The sequence below is a fragment of the Myotis nattereri genome, assembly GCF_964212035.1.
Source record: "Myotis nattereri genome assembly, chromosome: 1".
In the NCBI taxonomy this organism is placed as follows: domain Eukaryota; kingdom Metazoa; phylum Chordata; class Mammalia; order Chiroptera; family Vespertilionidae; genus Myotis; species Myotis nattereri.
In genome coordinates, this window is record NC_138075.1 from 76,435,245 (window position 1) to 76,456,122 (window position 20,878).

At 51.5% G+C, this 20,878-nt stretch overlaps 3 protein-coding genes across 20 annotated transcripts; 1 reads left to right on the plus strand and 2 right to left on the minus strand.

The window, feature by feature from the left end:
- Positions 1 to 1,365: 1,365 nt before the first annotated feature.
- Positions 1,366 to 11,314, minus strand: NDRG2 (NDRG family member 2). 18 transcript variants are annotated; one of them, XM_081089049.1, is made up of 18 exons: positions 11,238 to 11,314; positions 10,037 to 10,082; positions 8,383 to 8,449; positions 7,566 to 7,646; positions 7,188 to 7,229; positions 6,694 to 6,799; positions 6,348 to 6,468; positions 6,104 to 6,166; positions 5,146 to 5,206; positions 4,845 to 4,931; positions 4,603 to 4,659; positions 4,325 to 4,428; positions 3,783 to 3,827; positions 3,409 to 3,460; positions 3,107 to 3,154; positions 2,820 to 2,855; positions 2,596 to 2,647; positions 1,369 to 2,366 (listed from the first exon to the last, which is right to left on the minus strand). In XM_081089049.1, the coding sequence occupies exons 4-18, from the start codon at positions 7,638 to 7,640 to the stop codon at positions 2,200 to 2,202; spliced, it is 1,116 nt and encodes a 371-aa protein (XP_080945175.1). In that variant the 5' UTR covers positions 7,641 to 7,646; positions 8,383 to 8,449; positions 10,037 to 10,082; positions 11,238 to 11,314; the 3' UTR covers positions 1,369 to 2,199. The 18 variants fall into 18 exon arrangements, with proteins under 18 accessions (XP_080945173.1, XP_080945175.1, XP_080945172.1 ...); XM_081089047.1 differs by lacking the exon at positions 11,238 to 11,314 and having other exon boundaries at positions 1,366 to 2,366; positions 9,753 to 10,092; XM_081089046.1 differs by lacking the exon at positions 11,238 to 11,314 and having other exon boundaries at positions 10,037 to 10,203.
- A 4,368-nt stretch (positions 11,315 to 15,682) lies between these two features.
- Positions 15,683 to 18,637, plus strand: TPPP2 (tubulin polymerization promoting protein family member 2). The gene is made up of 3 exons (XM_081089202.1): positions 15,683 to 16,438; positions 16,678 to 16,831; positions 18,361 to 18,637. Exons 1-3 carry the CDS (start codon positions 16,053 to 16,055, stop codon positions 18,550 to 18,552), a joined length of 732 nt encoding a protein of 243 aa, XP_080945328.1. The 5' UTR covers positions 15,683 to 16,052; the 3' UTR covers positions 18,553 to 18,637.
- Positions 18,638 to 20,328: 1,691 nt separating this feature from the next.
- On the minus strand, positions 20,329 to 20,790 carry RNASE13 (ribonuclease A family member 13 (inactive); the record flags this gene model as incomplete). The annotated part of the gene is made up of 1 exon (XM_081107408.1): positions 20,329 to 20,790. One exon carries the CDS (start codon positions 20,788 to 20,790, stop codon positions 20,329 to 20,331), a length of 462 nt encoding a protein of 153 aa, XP_080963534.1.
- Between the last annotated feature and the right edge of the window lie 88 nt (positions 20,791 to 20,878).

Genomic DNA, 20,878 nt, shown 5'->3' on the forward strand with positions numbered 1-20,878 from the left:
TGCAGAAAGCAGCTTATTGATGATGTTCCTCGTTGAGGTTTCTATCTCTCTATCCCTCTCTCTCTAAAAATCACTAAAAACATTTTTTAAATCAACCAACGAATGCATAAATAAATGGAACAAATCGGTTTCCTCTCTCAAAAATAATAAATTTTTTAAAAACAAGATGAAAATCTATTTTTTTATTTTGAAAAAAGATTACCCTGCTAACATAAGTGTTTGCTGTGCAATTGAATGTGCTAAGACACACCTTCCCTTCCATAAGGCACAGCAGCAGCTATTGCCAGTCAAGGCTGATGCTGGTTGGAACTTCGCCTTTTCTTCATGTTTTGTTTACCTAGGAGCTAGTTATGCCAGTGATTCCAATTATGCGGTTTCTTTTCTTCGGTGTGACATTTAAGCACCTGCTGCCTGCCCTGTGCGTGGTCACCAAACACCCTCACCCGTCCTGATCCTGGCCTACTGCATTTAAAATAGTTCGGTGCTAAGAGAGTGATGAAATGCTCAAGCATCAAGAGCATGTTCCATGCCCCACTTCCACGTCAGTGTGTCAGCGCTAGACATCAAGCTGCATTAGTCATCAGGTCTGTTTCACTGAGGAAAGTGTATAATTGCCCATGGGGTTTCTATAAAGTAATCTGGCAAATGACCTTGTACTATTCCATCCACAGTACTCTGGACAATAATATTATAAAGTGCGTCTCGTTTTTACTTCTTGTGCCCCAAGAGCCCAGAGATCACCTGCAACAGCCACAAAATACCTGAAGTTCTCTTGATGATTATTGTTCATAATTGTTGAGAAGGTTCTCAAAGAACCACAGATATAGTCTAATTAACTGCCCAAACTTGGATTTATGTGGAGGAGGAATTCCTGAGAGGAAATCCTGGTTGCTGTGACTCACCTGAAAAAATCTTAAGATTGGGATCAACAGAGCAACCTCCATGAGGTGTGGTCTGCTGATCGTATTGAATCGCCTAAAATGGAATCTAGGTGACTCCACAGAAGATCCTGCAGGAAGGTGGTCACAAGATGTCCTTGAGTACTTCAGCTGGCTTTCTGCACTTCCTTACGATTATAATGTTGGTGACATCTCTGAAATCCCATGGCATTTCTCAATAACTGATAAGGAAGTCTTCTAAGATCTAAGTAGCCCCTCCCGAAATGTGAAGATATTATCAATATCAAGGACAATACCATTGTCCATTCCATTGAATAAGGGCTGGTGACTGTGAAGTCACATTTTGTGAAGTGTCTATGCTACGTAAGCCCCCTCCCATGGTTTGTGTCACTTGGAGAAGAGAATGTGAGAGTTGGGCAGGGATGGGGTAGGAAAGGGGCATGATGCAGGCATACTGAGACAGAATAATAATGGTGCTCAGATTCCTCTATAGTTTATTGTTACAGCAGAAGTTGTGGGAGACAGGAGAGCACCCTCCACACATAACACACTGTGGTCAGAGCCCCAAGGTAGCCCTTCCCACCCCTATGCCAAACCCCAAGTAGCCCTGCCCCGGCTTGGCCCCCTCCCACTCCCACTCTAGACACACACTGTCTAGACAGCTACCAAAGTTAGTGGAGCCAATGGCCCCAGGCCCCTTCCTATTGCCCAGCTCCAATCCTTCCCTCAAATTTGTTCATTGCCTATCACCTCTCAATCCAACTTCCATTCACACACTGGATATTTCTATCACATCCTGAGGACCACTAACCCACCAGCAAGCCTCCCTGACACATTCATTTAGGCCCATATCCTTCATAGATCTGAAGGGTTCATGAGGAGCCATATCCACTTTGGTGAATGGAGACCCAGCACCAAGTCCCTTACCCTTGCAATGGGATGAGTAGGGAGAGTCTGGGGCAGGCACCATGGACACCTACAATGACCACTTATCCCTCATCTACAGACACCTAAATTAGGGAGAGGGGGACACATGCCCTCTCCACCTTAACAACAGAATGAGGGAGAAGGATCATTTAGGGGTCTGAGTCCCTAAGCGATATTAGGACAGCTCTCCCAGGAGCTGAGGGGTATCACAGGTTAGAGGTCAAAGTTAGGGTAGCAATCAAAGATCAAGGTCATCTCCCCACATGATCTGCCCATCTTCCCTTGCTCACTCTGGCCCAGTGTTGCACACACCTCCCAGGTTAGTGCTGGGGGAGGTGAGGGCTGGGTCCCACACCAGGGCAATAAGGGCCATTCAACAGGAGACCTCCATGGTGTGCCCTGGAGGCCCTGAAGGGAGAGTCCCAGACTCGCTGCTCTGGGACAAGGTTCGAGCGCGGGACCGGCTGCCATCAATGGATGCCGCACTGGTCAGGGAAGCTGTGCGAGATCGGGACAGGCGAGTCATGCAGGATGAGGCCACTGTGGAGACAGAAGGATAAGCAGGCAGTCAGAGAGGAATAGGGGAAGAGGGGCTGGCAACTCGCTGTCGGGTGTGAGAGTTACAAATGGGGCCAGGGGTCAATGAGCTTGATTTGGCAGATGGTGGTAAGTCCAGGAATTAGCCTAAATGGTTCCTCCCCTCAGTGGCCATCCCACATCCTTGCAGCAATCCCTTGTCCTCATGATAGCCTCTGACTCCCATACTCACTGTAGCCCATGCCTTGCAGGAAGTACTTGAAGGCCTCGGTCAGCTTGCCTGGCTGGAAGTAAGATGAGGAGAGGGAGACAGTGATGAGAGGGAGACAGTGATGTGAGGTTATGAGCTGAGCGGGAGCCCAAGGCCATGGCAGTTTGGGGATGGGATGTGTGGCAACGGGTATATATAGTTCAGTGACACTAATATCCCCTCCCCAGATGGCTGGGGATACTCACCTGAGTCAGCTGGGGCTGACCTCCGGAGTCCGCCATCTATTCAGGAGAGAACCCCCAGAAAAAGTGATACACACATGAATAAAGTGAGCTAGCCAGGAGGTAGAAAAGATCTCTCTTCCCTACTTCCCCATTCTAGGCCCTTAGGATTTTTTGTTTGTTTTACTTCATCCACCCCACTTACTCTAGGCAGGACCCTGGAGGCCTAGAAGCTGATTCTGGGATTTAGGATATACAGCTCTGGACAGGGGGGCCAGGAGTCAGGCTGTGCATGGAGTAGGGTTACTGACCTTGAGGAACGAAGTCTGGGTGGGGTCCAATTTTGAATTACATTCCACCTGGAGTAAGTAGGAAGCTAAATGAGTGAGGTCACACACCCTGTGGTCCCTCCCATCCAAGGGACCCTAGGACTCAATCCCCAGTTCCTTTCCTACCAGCCCCTACCCATTTCCTTCTTAAAAGGAATCAACTTCTTATGCACCAAAGTTGCTCTCTGTGTCCCAAACAGAGCTTGCCTCCTGGCAAGATAACCCTCTAACCACCATCCTAAGACTTCAACCCTTCCTCACCCAAGCCCACATTCCCTACTAACCACTGCCTCTTCATGGGGTGCCTGGTCTCCAACCACCAGCATCACAGGGCACCTAGAGGAAAGGGTCAGGGAGGAGGTGATGAGCCCCTGGTACTCACTCACCCACCTCTTCCCAAAGAGCAGCCAGAAAATGTCTGGCTCCAAAGAGGAAGCAGCCTTCTAATCCCTACCACCCCACCAGCAGGATTCAAAGGAAAAAGACCCAGACTGCAAGCATGTCAAACTCTGGCTGCGAGTTTGACATGCTTGACCTAGAGGGTGGAGGTTTGCTAAATGGGATGAGGTGGGCGGTAACAAGAAAACTCCCTTCTAAAGGATACAAGCACCTAGGGAAGATCCAGGGACAGACAACGCTGTATCACTTAAAGTCTTACTTGAGGGTGATATCACCTCCACGCTCAAAGTTCAGGTCTCGGCGGCTGGAGAGGGGTAAAAAGAGGAGTAGGAATTTTAGGCAGGCAATACTATCCATCTAGATATAAGTTATCTCTCCCATAAGGAAACTATCTTCCTCCCAAAAACTATAGTCAAATATTGGTGTTTAAAGTGGGGACCCAAGGGGAAGGGGGCAGGCTGGCCTCGAGTACAATCCCTATAGCCCCCACGTCCCTGGTCAGAGGGTAATGAAGGGGGAGGAAAGGCGCAAGGACAGATCATCAGCATCTGGGAATCAAAACTTTCAAGGGAAGTAAAAAGGAGAAGGGGGAGAGGCAGCACCTCACAATTCTTCTCACTGGGACTGTCCTGCAGCTGTCCCACTTGCACACCAAATCCTGCCCTCCTTGCACATGGTGTACTTTCCAGACTTCCCTCTTCTCTCTGCCTCCTCATCACCCACAGTCACTGCTTCTAAATTGTTTTCACATGCGCACGTGCGCACGTGCACGCACACACACACACACACACAGTCACTCACTTGTTGTAGCTGTTCCAGTACAGTTCAATGTTCTCTAGGTTGGGTGCATGTGTAATGATATTTCTATACTTTTGTATCAACTCAGAATTTCCAGACAGCTCTTCCTGAAGGAAAGAAGAGGGAGAAAAATTGGGGTTGGGAAGAGAAGCCAACAGTTACCGGATGCAAAAAGTCCAGCCTTCTTCCCTTCCCAGATCCTGTCCCAGCTAAAGAAGTCACCCCAAGCATCCAACTCTCTGCTAGTCCCCTCTTTTTCCTCCATCTCCACAACCACTTACCTGGCTGAAAAGATGTCCAAGTATCATCTCCGGAATGGAAGAGGTGAGGCCTGTTAGCTGTGAGGAAAGGCATGTGAGAAAGCTCAGAACATTATGGGGAGACTCAGGTGAGTGACACACTTCTTTCCTGCTCTATGTCCCCCTCCTTGACGTTCACAGGCCAATCAGTTATGCTGGTAGAGCCTAACTGGACCCATGCAAGGGAACCCCCACCCTAGCTCAGCACACAGACCATTCCAAACCTTGTGGGCTGCCCAGTCCATCCAACCCTTGGCATTGGGATCAATGTTGATGAGGACAAGTCCCTCGACTGTATCCTGGTGATTAAGCTGAAGGGCAGCAGAAGGAAGGGAAATCAGAGCAGGGCATGGTCTCATCCCCTCCCCAAGTTCTACCCACTCTTAGGCTCCCATGGGGCCGCCCTCCCCACCCTTAAACCCATGTCCTCCTTGCCAAATACACAATAGCAAACAATACCCTCTTAATCAGCCTACCATGGGCCTTGGCCCTGCCTTTCCCTTATCTGGGGCTTTTAGTTCTTACAGCATATCGCGACAAGATGTAGGCTCCAGCTCCAACACCAACTCCAATTATTGTGGAGAAACTGAAAGGGAAATGTATGTCTACTTGGTGTCCGAAACTTTGGCTCTCTAAACACCTTACCCTCTGTCCTAAGTCCACAGGCATAAAGCACAGAAGGGACCTGGCAAAGAACTGAAAACTGACACTGGTGGTCAGTGTAGGTCCCAGAAGTCTTTCCCCAGCTCCCTCTTGGAGAGCTAGTGTCTTGAAAAGAAACACCCATCTGCCAACCAGCCAGACACAGTTTTCCTAGGTAGCTCTGTGTCCATTCTCAACTTTAAGAAGCTAGTTCAACTTGTTCTGTTTTAATTCCTACTTCCTCTAGAGGAATGAGAAGAAGGGAATTGAAACAAGATATAAAAATAAGACACAACTTCAGTGAACAACAGGAAAAATGGGGTTAGAGACAAAGATGTGAGCCAGAGCCGTCTGGCGCCCTGGTGTCCAGGAAGGGCCAAGGACAGAGCCCAGGAGTGCACATCAAGGAGGCCTCACCTGGCATTCTCCTCCTTCTCCCTTACACACAGGGCTCCCAGTTCCCAGGTGTGTGTATAGAGGAGGGGGAGTGGGAGGAACAGAGACAGGTCTATCTGGTTCCTCAGGGATTATGTCACCCCTTCCTCTTCCTGTTTAGCTTTCTGATCCCTCCTCAGCCTGAGGCAGAGCCTCAGATAGCCCCTTCCTTTTTCTTTCCTCCATCCATTAGGGCTACTCAGCTGATTCAAGTCAGTTTTCCAAACCCACCCGTCTTCCTCTCAACAATCAGAATGGGAACATGGAGGAGAAAGGATACACCTAGGCTAGAAACCAAAACTCGCCCAGCAACTATGGTTGGACTCCTATGGTGGACATAGGAGTTCTCAGGGCCATGTTGTGCTAGAAAGAGAAATCTGGCTGGAGGGATCCCCAGGCTTCTCACTTTAAGTACTGCAGGATGCAAGGGATGGTGTCCGCAAGCTGGTCCAGAGACGGGTACTGATATCTGGGGAAGAGAGGAATGTTTGTTTTAACAGGAAAATATCAACCTTCCCCCACTGCCCCATCTCAGGGTGTCCTCTCCCAGAATCACCACTGCCCTCCCTTTCCTCCTCCCCTGGTCCAATCTTCCCCACATCTGCCCTGTGCCTCACAATCTGATGAGGAGGAAGGGAGTTCATTCTCACCCCACAGGGTACACAGGAGCCCCCTCTTCCATCCCAGGGGCATCCACGTGAACCCGCACGAAGTTCTGAATGATTTCCTGCATGTCCCCAGATTGAAACAGCGGCTGGAAGCAAGATTTATCTAAAGAGAATCCCCAACACCCCAACAACAGAATCAGACAGGGAAAAGTGTCCCCAAATCAAAACCCACCCTCTTTCATGCCACAGTCAGACTAGAAGAGAACTTCTTGACATGCCCCATGGTCCCTTCCTGCCCATGAAGACCTTTCCCCTTCCACTGGGGGTTTACCCTCCCCACCTCCTCAGCCTCCTCCCAGAAAGAAGTGGGAGAAGTGAAGGTCCTTACAGTTGAGTCCCACATCATGGTAGGTGAGTATCGCTGGGCGTTTGGGTTTGGGGGTACCATAGACAGTAAAAGTGACAGCGCCGTAAGGTGTCTCCACCGAGTGAGTCTGCAAGGAAACAGATCACCATCAGGTAGGAGTTAGGTTGAGAGGAAAAGAGGCAGGAGAAGGAACTCCACAGAAGTTGGGGAACTGGCATGGGAGAGGGGCAGAGAGAGGCGAATGGAACAAACTATTAGAAATAGGGTCAAGAGGATTTAATTTAGATAAATATAACAGTGGAGATGATTTTGAGGGTGGAGAAGAATAAGGAATGATTGGAAAGCATCAAGGAACTCTGAGACAGAAGAATAAGGGAAGGAAGGGGAGAGATGGGGATGGGCAAGGACTGGATTAGAAAGAAAGGTAGCAGAGAGGAGAGCCAGGTAGGAGGGCCTTTCTTTCCTGGGGAGAGGAGAGTCCCTCCTCCCACCCTGGAACTGCCCCCAGCTGTTACCTGTCCCCGGTCTAGGAGGATTCTCGCAGCTAACTCCGCCTCCTGGAGAGAGACACACACAGACAGATCCACACAGAAACATACAGCCAAGTAGAGTGGATAAACAGATGGAGAGACAGACACAGATAAAGAGAGGTAGGTAAAGAGACCAAAGACAGAAAGAGATGACAAAAAGACATGGAGAGGATTAAGATTAGTATAGTGACATGACAAAGGCCTGGACTCCCAATTGTGGTATATGGGGAGAGAAACATGGGGAGTGGTGGAGAAAGTAGGAGTGTGGATTAGAATGAGATTATGGATTTGGAAAGGCAGGAGATGGGAGGGATGCTTGGAGGTCTGGAATTGGGGCCTTGGAGTCAGAGGGTCTCTAATAACCTTGGCCATCTCGGGTGTCTGCCCTGGTAATAGCGGCTTCTCCTCCGTGATCTGCACCTCCTGCAGCTCCGTCATGGTGGCCTGGCAGGGTGAGGAAACACCAAGACTGGGAGGTTGCCTCCACACCCTCCCATCTCCTCTAATACCTAATACCTTCTTCCTCTCTCAGAACAGGGCAATGCAGGGTGCAGGGCGCCAGGAGCCGATGACTCCGGGACACAGAGAGCCTCTCCTGCCCCAGCTCCATGTCCAGGTCACTGGGAGGGGGAGCTGTGTAAGAGGAACTGGGACAGCTCTCCTCTTCAGACTGCATCCCCACTGCTCCCCTCAACACCCACACCTTGAGACCCCCTGCCCCCTTTCCCATCCTGGATGGAAATACCGGCTGTGGGGCAGCAGGGCAGCTCAGGTTTCCCAGGTTATATTGAGGGGCCACCCCATACTCCCAATGAGGTAGGGAGTGAAACTAGTGGCTCAGTAACTGGCTACTCCAAAGATACTAAGGGACAGGTAGAGGGAGTTCACAACTGACTGTGACCTTCAACTACAGCCCCAATGTCAGCAGCTCAAAAGGAAAGGGGCTAAAAATGACCTGAGTAGCATGGCCAAGAGAGGGGGAAGGGGGGGCCGGACAAGAAAAGGGGGACAAGGGACATCTGTGTCCAGCTGACCGCATGTCTCCCTTCCTCCCAAGACTCTCTCTCCTTTCCCACTGTGAATAAATTAACAGACATTCAATATTAGGGGCGGGTGAGCAGCAAAGCAGCCGCAGACCGGCATAGTAAAGAGCCCGCAGCCTGGGGGTGGGGTCACTTACCGAGTTCCTATTGGCTGGATGCAGTGGGGTTAGGGGTCAGGGTTCTCACTGCTCCTGGCTCTGGGGTCTGAGAAAACAAGGCAATGAGGTGAACGACACGGGAGACAGGCAGACCCTGGCTCTTCAAGGGACATAAAACCTCAGCCAAGACTTAGATGACCTGGGTCACCAATCTCCCCAAGTCCCTGAACCGTCCCCAATTTCTACCCCTGAGTCCAGCGAACGCTTTCTCTAGGTTTCAGCTAGAATCCATGCAGGCGGGAGGGCCGGCGGGCAACGCAGCTATCAGTCCAGGCCAGGGGTGGGAGAGAAGGAAGTGCTGATGTGGAGCAAGGCGCGTGGCTTGTGTCAGAGCCTGGATTCGAGTCCCGGCTCTGCCGCTACCCGTGTGACCTTGGCCCAATCAGTACTTCTGGCCTCGATTTCCTATTTGCAAACTAAAAGTAGGAACTAGAGGGTCCCCAAGATTTTTGACAGCTCTCGAGAGATATGAGGACAGCGGAGCATGAGTGTTTCCCTCCGCCATTTAGAAGAACTTTAAAAGCCCTGTGCCTTCGCTTCTCTCCTCCATCCAGCCTCGGTGTGGGTCCCACGAGTGGAGAAAGGCGAGGAAGGCGGTCCCACAATCTCCTCCCAGCCTCCCCCGACCCACGACCCGAAAGGGCCGGGCGCCAGCTGGGAGGACGGATAGGAGGGGTGGGATTGACCGGGCCCAGCACCCAGGACCTGCCCTACGAGTTCCCAGGCTGCCCTTCCTCGTGGGGACAGACAGCCGCGCGCGGCGGGCGCAGAGCGCCCTGGACCCTGGGCACCACCTCGCGCACGTCCCGAACACGCCCTGCCTCGCGGAGCCTCCGCCTTTGTGCGCAGCAGCCCAGCCCCACCGCCTTGAGCGCCCCGACCCGCAGACGGTCGGCTCCCAGGGATCCAGGCCAGGCCGCCCACCGCCCCGCAGGCGCCAGCCCGGCCGGGGAGCCCCTCGCCTGCCCCTCCCCCTACCTGCTGCAGCCAGGGCCGCTTCCACCTTCACTTGCCTTTGAGTCTCCAGCCCTCCAGGGCTCCGGCTCCCCACAGACCCGCCCCCGGCCCGCCCCAGCCCGCCCCAGCCCGCCCACGGGCCGTCAGCTCCCCGCAGGTCCGCCCCCAGACCCCCAGTAAACACGCCCCCCTTACCCCGCCCCAGACTGTTTGCAGCTCGGGAGGGGCATTGCTGGGATCGAAGGGGAACTCTAAGGAAAGCAAACTGTGGGTGCTTCCGGGCTAAGCTCGCGCTCCCCACCGCAGCCCCCCGCAATCAGGCGGTGGTGGGGGTGTGGGGATCCCTTAATCCTGCGGGGAATTCCCACGCCCGCCCTGAGCACCATCCTCACCCGTGACCTGGATCTGCCTATCGCACTGTGGCTCCGCCCTTCGCCCCCAGACTCAGCGGTGGGGACTAGCTGGGGGAGACAACTCAGGGCGCTGACACCCCACGATTTCGACTCCGCCCGCCGCAAACGGAGAGCCTAGTTGAGGAAGGAGGAGGTGGGCGGGGAGCGCCGCGGAAGAGGCAGGGGTCTTGCCCGCCGGGAGGGGCAGGTGTGTCAGCACCGACTGAGGGTGGGGGCGTCAAGAGCGTGGAATGCCAGCTTCGGGGTGCCCAAGGTCCCGGTACCTCCTCTCTCTGCTGAGCGTCCCGACGCCTGCTCTCCGGCTGCTCCCTGAGAAGTTGGAAAACAAGCCGGGGAAGGGGGGTAGGGAATGCGGGGGGCCGCTATAAATAGAGAGCGATCACAAGAGGGGGGAAGAGGATGGCCCAACGGAGACTCCCGGGTCAAGGCCCCGAGGGGGGGCGGGGGAGGGGCCAGGGACCCCCAGGAGCTCTGACTCTTGGGTAAACAGGCGCGGGGGCGGAGTCAACTCTGCGGGGGTGGAGTGGGGGCTTGGGGAGGACGCCGTGTCCCGGGCCGGGACCCAAGAGACCCTGTGGCTTCGGCACTAACCCCTCCTAGTCCAGCCCAGAGAAGAAGGGTGAGACCAGCTGGGCCCGACTGAATCGCAGTGCCTAGGCGACGGTTTCTCAGGGACTGCAGCGTCCCTCTCAGGGCTTGGGTAGGTTTGCTGTCCTAGACTCCTCTCTTGCCCAGCTCTCCCCACAGCTAGATGCACCCTCCTTGTGCCCATAAAAGGAAGACCGCCTAGAATGGGGTATTTATGTGGCTAAGAGAATTCGGAGTTGTCAAAAAGAAACTTGATTGAATTTCTTCCCACCTGCACCCCTTTTAGCTCCCCTCCTCCCAGAGAGCCCACCCCATCCTCTCCTTTAGCCCGGCTCCTGAGTTGCCATTTCGGGGGCTGGGCGCTAGGCCAGTTGGGAACAATAGCCAATGGAACTGAAGCTGCCAACTGCAACACCAGCACAGGCTGCCCCGCCCCCAAGACCCCCAAATTGCCCTACCCCCTCCTGCCTGGGAACCACCCCCACAGCCCCCCTCCCACCCACAACCCCCCTCCCATCCAGGGACCATCAATGCCCCTTTCATCCCCACTTGGCAGGGTCTGTTGGAAAAAAGGAGGGGCCAGGGGAGAGGAGGTGACCCAGAGTAGAACTGGTCAGAATAAAACCCAGCTTTCAACTACCCAAAATCTAAGGAACCCCCTACATTCCCTAGTTGGAGCACCAGGTTTTCCTTTATTCCCTTCCCCCACTCACTTCAGAACTATTTTCCCACAAACTGGCACAGAAGCTGGGCACCCTGGCTCCTCGCCTAGTCCCCTCTCCCCTCTGGATGCCAGTTTAACACTCCCTTGGACAGGGAAACCTGCTGGAATTAGGGTCCTACATAAAGATGCCTAGGACAGGAGATAAATCTTACCAGCCCTCCTGGAAGTAGGAGGAAGAAAGTCTAGAATGAGAACTTTTGCTTGCTGGCTTCTCTCCTGTGTCTAAAGTAGTCTTACTTGGATTGGGGGAGGGAAGGACCTGGAGGTTCCAGCATCTAAATTCAGCCCTGGGTCAGGATGACTCAGGGGGAACCTGATAAGGGGCCTACCCAGGGGCGTGGGGCTGGCCTGAGGTGGGAAATTTCCACTGGGATCTGTTTACTTCCTAGGCCTAGGGGTCTCAACCTGCTGCACACAGAAATGAGGCTGCTTCTGCCCTGCGAGAGGGTTCCTCTCTGTCAGGGCAGCTCCCAGCCCAGCCCTGGGGTAAGTGGCCCAACAAGGATAACAGCTCTCTCTAATTTCCTTCTCTTGGGCCAGGAGCAGCTTCAAACTCTACCTTCAACTAAGTGACAGTTTTAAGTACCTACTATGTGCAAGCCACTAGATGGATGGAATGCAAAGAAGTGTGAAGTGCAGTCATACCCTCTCTAGAAGCTTATAATGGAATAGTTCAGAGATAAAGATAGAAAAAGTTTGCCCGGCCGGCATGGCTCAGGGGTTGAGCATCGAACTATGAACCAGGAGGTCACAGTTCGGTATTCCTGGGTTGTGGGTTCAACCTTCAGTGGGGGGCATGCAGGAGGCAGCCAATCAGTGATTCTCTCTCATCATTGATGTTTCTATCTCTCTCCTTACCCTCTCGCCTTCCTCTCTGAAATCAATAAAATATTTTTTAATTAGAAAAAGTTTAAAATATATATAAAATTAATTATTTAAACAGTAAGTCCTATGGCAGTAGTTTCTCACCCTTCTCAAGTGGGAGGTCAGAGATTTCCATTCCCACACGACAGTTGTAGTATCCCCTGATGGAAAGAAACTATGAATTCAGCAATACTTTCAGGTAAGTTTGTACAGTATTCTAATAATCACATCTTTTTATATAGTAACTAGAGGCCCAGTGCATGAATTCAGGGCAGACCAATTGGGGTGGGCCGACTGGGGGTGGGGCCATGGGTGGTTGGTGGGCTAGCCCCACCCCCTGGTTGAACTCCCAGTTGACCTCCTGGTCGAGGGGACAATTTGCATATTAGCCTTTTATTATATAGGACTAGAGGCCTGGTGCACAAATTCATGCACAGGTGGGGTCTGGCTGGCCCACCCTGATCCGGCCATCAGGCCAGGCCAGCCAGAGGGAGGGGCTGTGGGAGGTTGGCCGGCCCCACATCCTGATGGGGGGGGGGGGCTGGCCAGGGGTAGGGGCCTGGAGAAGACCCACTGAGCTGGAGCTGAGAATGGGCCTCAGGCTTCCCAGGGAGGATGGCCTCAGCAAGGAAACAGAAACCACCAGAAGGCTCTGCAAACAGACCCTGAGCTCCCTTTAGCCAAGCGGACTCAGAGCTGGTGTCTCTGCATGTCATCAGACACAGCCCGGCACTTGCCTTTGTCTCTTGGTCAAATCCATTGCATCAAAAACTTGTTCCCCTTCTTCTCTTTGGGCCCTTAAAATAAATACAGGCCAATTGGAAGACGCAGGCCCCAGTGGCAGAGCCAGGCCCCACTGGAATTTAGGCCTAAGACAACTGGGTAGCAATTACCATGGAACAGAACACACTGTTTTAGAGTCTTAATTCTCCCCTAAAATGTGCCCAGCTGCTCCTCTTTAGCCAGGATAGACTGAACTAAGGAACCAAAGACCGAGTTTCCTTTGAGGTGGGATCCACCAGGAGCCAGCTGGTGGCAAGGCCCCTCACAGGTGGCTGCCTTCTCCCCAAGTTCGGTGTGCTCTGAGCCATTCCGTTTTGGCGGTGCCAGGTCCTGGGCTGCTGGGCGGGCGGCAGGTCCACAGGTTTTCTCTTCACTGCCTTCCTGGCCTCCTGAGCAGTACCCTCCAGCCTGGCATGCCAGGCAGCTGTCACTAGAGTTAGGACTCAGAAAGCAAAGGAGCTGGCCCTGGCAGAGAGGGACCCACAGGTGTCCAGGCCATGTCCCCCACCCTATGGAGGGTTCTCTCTTTTCCGTGTCCAGCGCGGCTAGAGAACAGTCCAGTTCCTGAGTAGGGGCAGCTGGGGATTGAGAAAATGAAAGAAAGAGGCAGACACAGAGATGGAAGGAAAAAGCTGGGGCCGGGTGGGACCGCTGCCCTCTTCTGATGGAGAGACAGGGACCTAGCACCGATACAGCGTGTTTATTTTATACCCCAAATACCAGGAAGTTTCACCAAAGGTGTAGACTAAGGAGATTATGTGCATTCTTGGGTGGGCCCAAGTCGTACTCATTCCTGGTGCTTGGCTGGATTTACATAACAAAACCCACTCCCCAGCACCTGGGCAGAAATGAAGGTCAAGCTGAGAACACTTCTGCTTTTTTGGCAAGATGTGTTTCCAGGACGTAGCTTTGCCTACCACCCTGGATTCAGCTGACAATTTATTAAAGAAATGCCCATGTGCCTTCCCAGGGGCTCTCTCTACACCACCCCGCTTCTCAGACTTGCTCACGTGGATCAGGCCAAAGCCCGCTGCCTGAGACTGGCGCCATGTGGGGAGGGTGACAGCAGGGAGAAGAGCATCCTGAACTGCCAGCCTTGGTGACAGTCATCTCAATGCCCAGCTGATTGAATTCATTCCACAAAGCCGTCATCTTAAGCTGCTCGCTCACGCTGGCCACCTTCACATTCTTCTTTACTGGTGCTTTGGCCGCACCCGCACAACTAGCCCCGAGGCCCTTGGGCTTGGCAGCGGCACTGGTGGCAGCCCCTGCGGCCGGTGCGTCACAGTGAGCAGTTCTGGTCATTGCACCATTAGGGTCACTGGGCTTTTATTATATAGACTAGATGCAGAGGTCCTCAAACTTTTTAAACAGGGGGCCAGTTCACTGTCCCTCAGACATTCCACACATGCGCACTGCGGGCCCAGGACGAGTCGGCTGCTAAGCAGGACAGGCAGCGGCAGCAAAAACACCCGGTGGGCCTGATAAATGTTTTCAACGGGCTGCATGTGGCCCGCGGGCCGTAGTTTGAGGACCCCTGGTAGAGGCTCAATGCACAAAAATTCGTGCAAGAATAGGCCTTCCTTCCCCCAGCTGCCAGCACCAGCTTTCCTCCAGCACCTGGGACCCAGGCTTCCCTCCTCCAGCCACCAGCAGGCACTCAGGACCTGGGCTGCTTCCCTCCTCCAGTCACCCGCAGGGCTCAGGACCCAGACTGACTTCTGTCAGGCTGCCCACAGGCACCCAGGACCCGGGCTGGCTTCCCTCTGGCCCCGGCTTTGTTGGGAAAGATGTCTGGAATGGCATCCGGAAGGATGTCCAGTCTAATTAGCATGTTAGCCTTTTATTATTATAGACTAGAGGCCTGGTGCATGAAATTCATGTACTGGAGTGGGGGGTCCATCAGCCCGGTCTGTGCCCTCTTGCAGTCCGGGAGCCCCGTGATTAATTGCCCCAAAGAGGTAGGCCCCGCCCACCACCACAGTGCCGTAGGTTGGTGGCCTGGGCCTCCCTCTGCAGGGCGATCATGGGGCAACAGCAGGGCCCCCTACCCATTGCGTCGCACCCGCCTTGGTTGGCCTGGTGCCAGTGCATGTCATAGTGTGGTCATCTGGATGGTCGTTCGCTATTCGGCCATTCGGTCAATTTGCATATTATGCTTTTATTATTATAGATACCTACATGTGCAAAGCATATTATTTATTCAATTGACAATAAGTCTTCTGTGTACATATAGTTTCCAGGGGCCCTTGCAATAATTCAGAAATTCTCACCCCAGAAGGCTGCAGCCCACCAGGCTAGGAAACATTGTTTTAGTATAATACAGAAGAGGAAAAGGGTTTGCTTCCTAGGGTGAAGCACCATATAAGGAATGCAATCATGGAGTATTTGGGTAGGAAAGAGGGGCATTTTATCCAGGAAGAGAAAGCATGAGGGAAATTTTGAAGCTAGAGTAATCAACTAGATATGAGATGACAAGAACTTCAAGAAGTAGGGGAGTAATAGGAATGGAAAGAAAGGAATGGGTATGTAAGACAAGGAAAAAAACACATCGGAATTAGTGACTGATTAGACAGTAAGGGGAAAGAAGTCACCAACCTACTTGCTCTTCTTTAGAATCCCTGCTGTTCATCCATTATGTGGCTTCTGGCTAGAGAAAGGGCCAGAGAGGAACCCCTGAGGAACATCCTGGACCTGCATAGAAACTTACCTGAAATATTTTCAGAGTCTGAGATTCACCCTCACTCTGACCTATTTCACCCTGCCTCACCCAAATCTCTTAACACTCTAATAATTTCCATGGTAAGCCCAACAAGAACACCATTTAAAGTTCCTATTGAGCTTGGTCTGCTAAAGCCAATGAGATTCTCCATGTTGGCCTGGGCCTGGAGACTAGAAAAAAAGTAATATTGGACCGAAGCCACCTGTTTTTATTAACTCCTTCCCTGGGCTCTCTTCAGCCTTTGATGAGGGGCAGAGCATAAGGCGATTTGACCAGGACCAAAGGGTTGGGTTAAGCTCGACTGGAATAATGAGGGCAGTTTGATCCTCTGGAGAGATCAGAAGTTTGACAACTTGTTCAATGCATCGTGCAAGGTAAGGAAACCAAAAGACCCCTCCCCCAAAGACTAGGACTAGAGGTCATAAAAACCACTGAGGTCATAGAAGCCTCCCTCTCTTACCCTGTCTCCCCACTGCTACATAGTCCCCCATCCCCAGCTGCCTCCCACGTATGCACACACTTACATAAAAAGGTTAGGAAGGGTCAGACACCATCTGGGAACCCTTAGGTGCCAAAAGGGGTGACGTGGGTGGTGGCAATGATTGCTCAGAATATAGGGTGCACACTAGTATCCCTAGTGCTAGGAATAGTAGGTGGGAAGAGGGGAGAGAGGAACGAGGAGGCGGGGGTTGTTCTTGTTGCTGATTCAGATTTAACCCCCATCCTTCTTACTTCCCAGTCCTCCCTTCCCGCCCCCTTCACCCTCCCCCCAGTCTCTCCCCCTACTGTCCTCTCCCACCTCCAACTGATCATGGCATCAGAAGCAGAAAAAACATTCAAACGGTTTGCTGTCTTCGGAGAATCATCAAGCAGTGGCGTTGAAATTAACAACAAAAACTTCTCCAAGCTGTGCAAAGACTGTGGCATCATGGATGGCAAGATGGTCACTTCCACTGATGTGGACATCGTGTTCAGCAAAGTCAAGTAAGTGACCAAAGGTGGGAGTAGAGGTCATGAGCAGAACAAACAAGATAGTGAGACATGGAAGGGTTATGTGATAGGACATTTGTAATGGGTCTCCTGAGCACCTACTGGTTACTTGGCACTATTTATTCTCTGTCCTCAAGACATTCAGTGACCAAGGCTGAGTAAAGGGAGGGTTGGACCTTGGCAGGTGATGAGTTCATGTTCCAGAGTTCCTGGATTTTTTTCTTACTGACCAGGGACAAGAATGCACGAACCATCACATTTCCACAGTTCCAGGAAGCAATGAAGGAACTGGGCCAGAAGCGGTTTAAGGGGAAGAACCCAGATGAAACCCTAGAGAACATTTATAAACTCATGGAGGGCAAGGATCCAGCTACCCCTGGTGTTACTGTGAGTGATATTCTTCATCCCTAATACTTGACCCTACTTCCCTGCTACTCTGTCTCCTCTCCCACCCTCTGATGACCCTAATGCCTGCCAACAGAGGTACTGTAGGGAGGCAGGGCAGAAAGCCTCTGGGGGCACTGTTGGTACTGGAATGGACTTCAGAGATCATCCAGTCATTTTATTTTATTTTATTTTATTTTATTTTATTTTATTTTATTTTATTTATTTTATTTTTTCCAGTCATTTTAGAGGTGAGGAAACTGTGGCCCAGAGAAGGGAAGTGACTTGCCCAAGGTCCACAGTTATTTTATTTTTTTTGTTCATCCTCACCCGAGGATATTTTTCCATTGATTTTTAGACAGCGTGAAAGGGAGGGGGAGAGACAGAGAGAGGGAGATTCATCGACTGGTTGCCTCCCACACGCACACCGGGGATTGAGCCTGCAACTGAGGTATGTGCCCTTGACTGGAATTGAACCTAAGACTCTTCAGTCCTCCAACCAATGCTCTATCCACTGAGCCCAACTGGTTAAGGCCCACAGCTATTTTAATAGCAAAATTTAGACTCATTCTCAAGTGTCCAGTATGTGATCCAGGCAACTAGGGCCTGGTGGATACTGCAGAGGACTTGGTATCTGATCCCCACTCTTCTTCCTGCTCTTATATAAGGTTTCTGGCTTTCTGCCTCTCACCACCCTCTATTCTGTATTTGTCCCCTCTCTCCTGAAAGCTCTTTCTACTCTAGATTTCAAATAGGACCTATGCAGTAGGAAGAACCTTGCATATTGGATCTGGGGTTGAAGTCTCCTGGCTATAGCCTCATCAAAACAACTCCACTGGCCTGCCAGGTGGCTCAGTCAGTTGGAGTGTTGTCCCATACACCAAATGGTTGCATGTTCGATTGCGGGTCAGGGCACATACTAGGTTGCAGGTTCGATCCCCCATTGGGGTGCATATGGGAGGCAACCGATTGATGTTCCTCTCACACATCAATGTTTCTCTCTCTCTCCCCTCTCTCTCTCTAAACAAACAAAAAAATATCCTTGGGTGAGAATTAAAAATAATAATAATTTAAAAAAAATAACTCCTCACTTGGCTGGTGTGGCTCAGCAGTTGAACATTGACCCATGAACCAAGAGGTTGATAGTTTGATTCCCAGTCAGGGCACATGCCCGGATTGTAGGCCCAATCCCCAGTAGGGGCCATGCAGGAGGCAGACAATCGATGTTTCTCTCTATCTCTTGACCTTTCTCTCACTCTAAAAAAAATCAATTTAATATATTTTTTAAAATAATAATAACTCCTTTAGAAGCAGAAAAAATCCACACACAGCCCACTCACTCCCATGCACCAATGGATGGCTCTTGCCATCGTTTTTGCCCACAGCCACATCCGGGCCCTGAAAAAGCAGCACCATGCCATTGGTAGAACAAGAGCTCTGAGCCCTAGGGGAGTCAAAGACCATCTTAAGAGAAGGGGTCTAACTGTGGAGGGAAAGGAGAGGGATCAGACTTATCATCCTCTGGCTTACAGAAAGCAACAACCGTGGGCGGAGTGAGCCGGCTGACAGACACCAGCAAGTACACTGGCAGCCACAAGGAGCGCTTTGACGAGAGTGGCAAGGGCAAAGGCATAGCAGGACGGGAAGAGAGGAGTGAAAACTCAGGCTATGTGAGTGCCTACAAGGGTGCTGGCACCTATGATAAGAAGAAGGAGAGTAAGTAGGGAGTAACCTCATCTTAGCCTGCCAGCCCTTGACCCAGCATCTTTAATACTGGGGAGCTCAGGAAACAATAAATATGTGTGTGTGCAGCAGCTAATGAACTCTGTCTTCAGCCAGGAAAGGGGGAAGGGAAGGGTGGACTCATGGGGGATGCAGTGGGGGCCGGGGGGGGGGGGGGAGTGAGAGACAGACAGACAGACAGACAGACACGCGAGAAGAGAAAGCCCAAGGAGTCAGGGTTTCCAAAACTCCATCTTTTTCCCTACTTAGCCTGATGCCCTGAGCCAGAGTTAGCATTCTCCTCAACAACTGCTTCTAAGATCAGGTCTGAGGAGTATATTCGGAGATAAGAGATGAACCAGCTGTGGAGATAAAGTATTCGCTACTTGCATTCACACACCACTGACATTCAACCTCCTCTACCTGCCAAAGGGGAATAGAACTTCCTGATTTGATGTAGAATGACCCAGATATCACCAACCAGACCTCTGTCCTTCCACCTTCCTGATCTGCTGCAATCCACATTTCATTGTGGGGAGAAACAGAAGCCAGCTAGGGTGGGCCAAGGATCGACTTAGTCTGACTGCTATTATGAGTTTGTTCCAGTGCTAGGGGAAGGGAGAATCCATTTTCATTACTCAGCTGGAAGTGAGTTTTACCCCTCCACACCTCCACCATGGTTCACCTGGAACAGAAGCTCCTACTGACAGCTAAAGGTAGCCCAGGAAGATGGCCAGAGTGGTCGTTTTAATGCACTAAGAAAAAAGGAATGAAATCAGAACTGAGTCAGATGTGTTTTTTATCTTTTTTATTTTAAAATGATTATGGATTCACAGGAAGATGCACTAATAGTGCAGAGAGGTCCCATGTACACTTTACCCGGTTTCATCCAATGGTTCTAGCTTACACAACTCAGATGTAGCTTTAAAATCTTCTGTGACTACATCTAGGCCCACCTCACCTATTTTGTCAGCAGCAGATCTTAGAGTCTAGAGAACATCCGAAGGAGCTTTGGGAACAGGATGCAAGACTCTTGCGGGGAGCGGGGATAGGCCAGAAAGAAATAACTTTAAACTTCAGTGAGCCAAGGTGAGAATTGTGGAAAAGAAGTTGGAGAAGACAGGGTGACTAAAGGAGGCTGGGAGTGTAGGGGAGAGACACTGGGTTCCTTGGTAGAAGGAGAGAGGAAAGAACAGGTTACATGAAGAAAATGATTTCATGGAGAGGAGCAGACAGGGAACTGCGACAGGATTCTAGGGGTATGAGGCTAAAATTAACCTAAAGGTCTCAGGGAGGTCCCTAAAGCTAGTATATCCATTATGTGGGTGAGTGGAGAGAGTCATAGGGAAATGCGGAAGACTGAAAAGTGAAGGGTGGTGGGGATAGGGAGTCGAAACATCGAGCTGGTGCCTGTTGCCATGGTGTGAGTTGAGACTCTGGGCCTCCATCCAGGATTCAGTGTCTGGCCCAGTGGATGGACAGGCACTGCCAACTGGACACACTCAGCTTCTTGGGCGGGTAAAACTGTCTGTGGGAGGGGGCAGATGATGCGGAAGAGGAGAAGTAAACAAGCTGGAAAAAGCCTAAAAGACGGTGTGATTTTGCATGGTGACTAAAGCTCTGAACATTTTTTTCTACCTCCCTGGTGTCTTTGGAGGGAACCCGGCCTACCTTCAAAGTCAGGGGGAAGCATTGTATCAGGAATCAGAGTTTTGAAAAGGGGGACAGGCTGGTCGAGGTGGCAGTAGAGGGTGGTTCACAGTGAAAGCCTCCCTTCCCTAGTAGAGGCCAATGATACCTATTGGTTTACCATCATACTTTTGGGAACAGAGCAGGTAGAGCCTTTGGTTGTTTAGGGTGCTATTGTAGCGGCAGCTGGTGGGTGGCTGTTTGGTCTCCAGAGAGCAGATTGTGAGGGGAAAGGAGTCCTCAGAGAGTGTACAGTATTCATTGTAATTCTCACAGAAGCTCTCAGAGTACTTGCAGGACTTCAGAACGTCCGTCCAGGGAGCATGTATCACATAATGCCTCTTTGGGCAATACCAGCTTTGTTGTCTGCCCCTCACATAGGCCATCAGACCATTACAGTAGCCCTGGAAACCCTCTGGGTAGTTAACCTTGGGATAGTCAATGTGCATGGTTCGAAAGTTCTGGATGGCATCCTCTATGCTGATGTCCATGACCAGAGTTGGTCCTTGAACAAGCTGGAGGAACAGGAGCCAGGCCACAGCTGGTGCCATTCTTCCTGCTGGTAGAGTTAAGGTGGTTGGAATCAGAGGTGGGCCTGGAGTGGCTGTCTGCCCCTTCCTGGAGCCTCCAGCATGTACC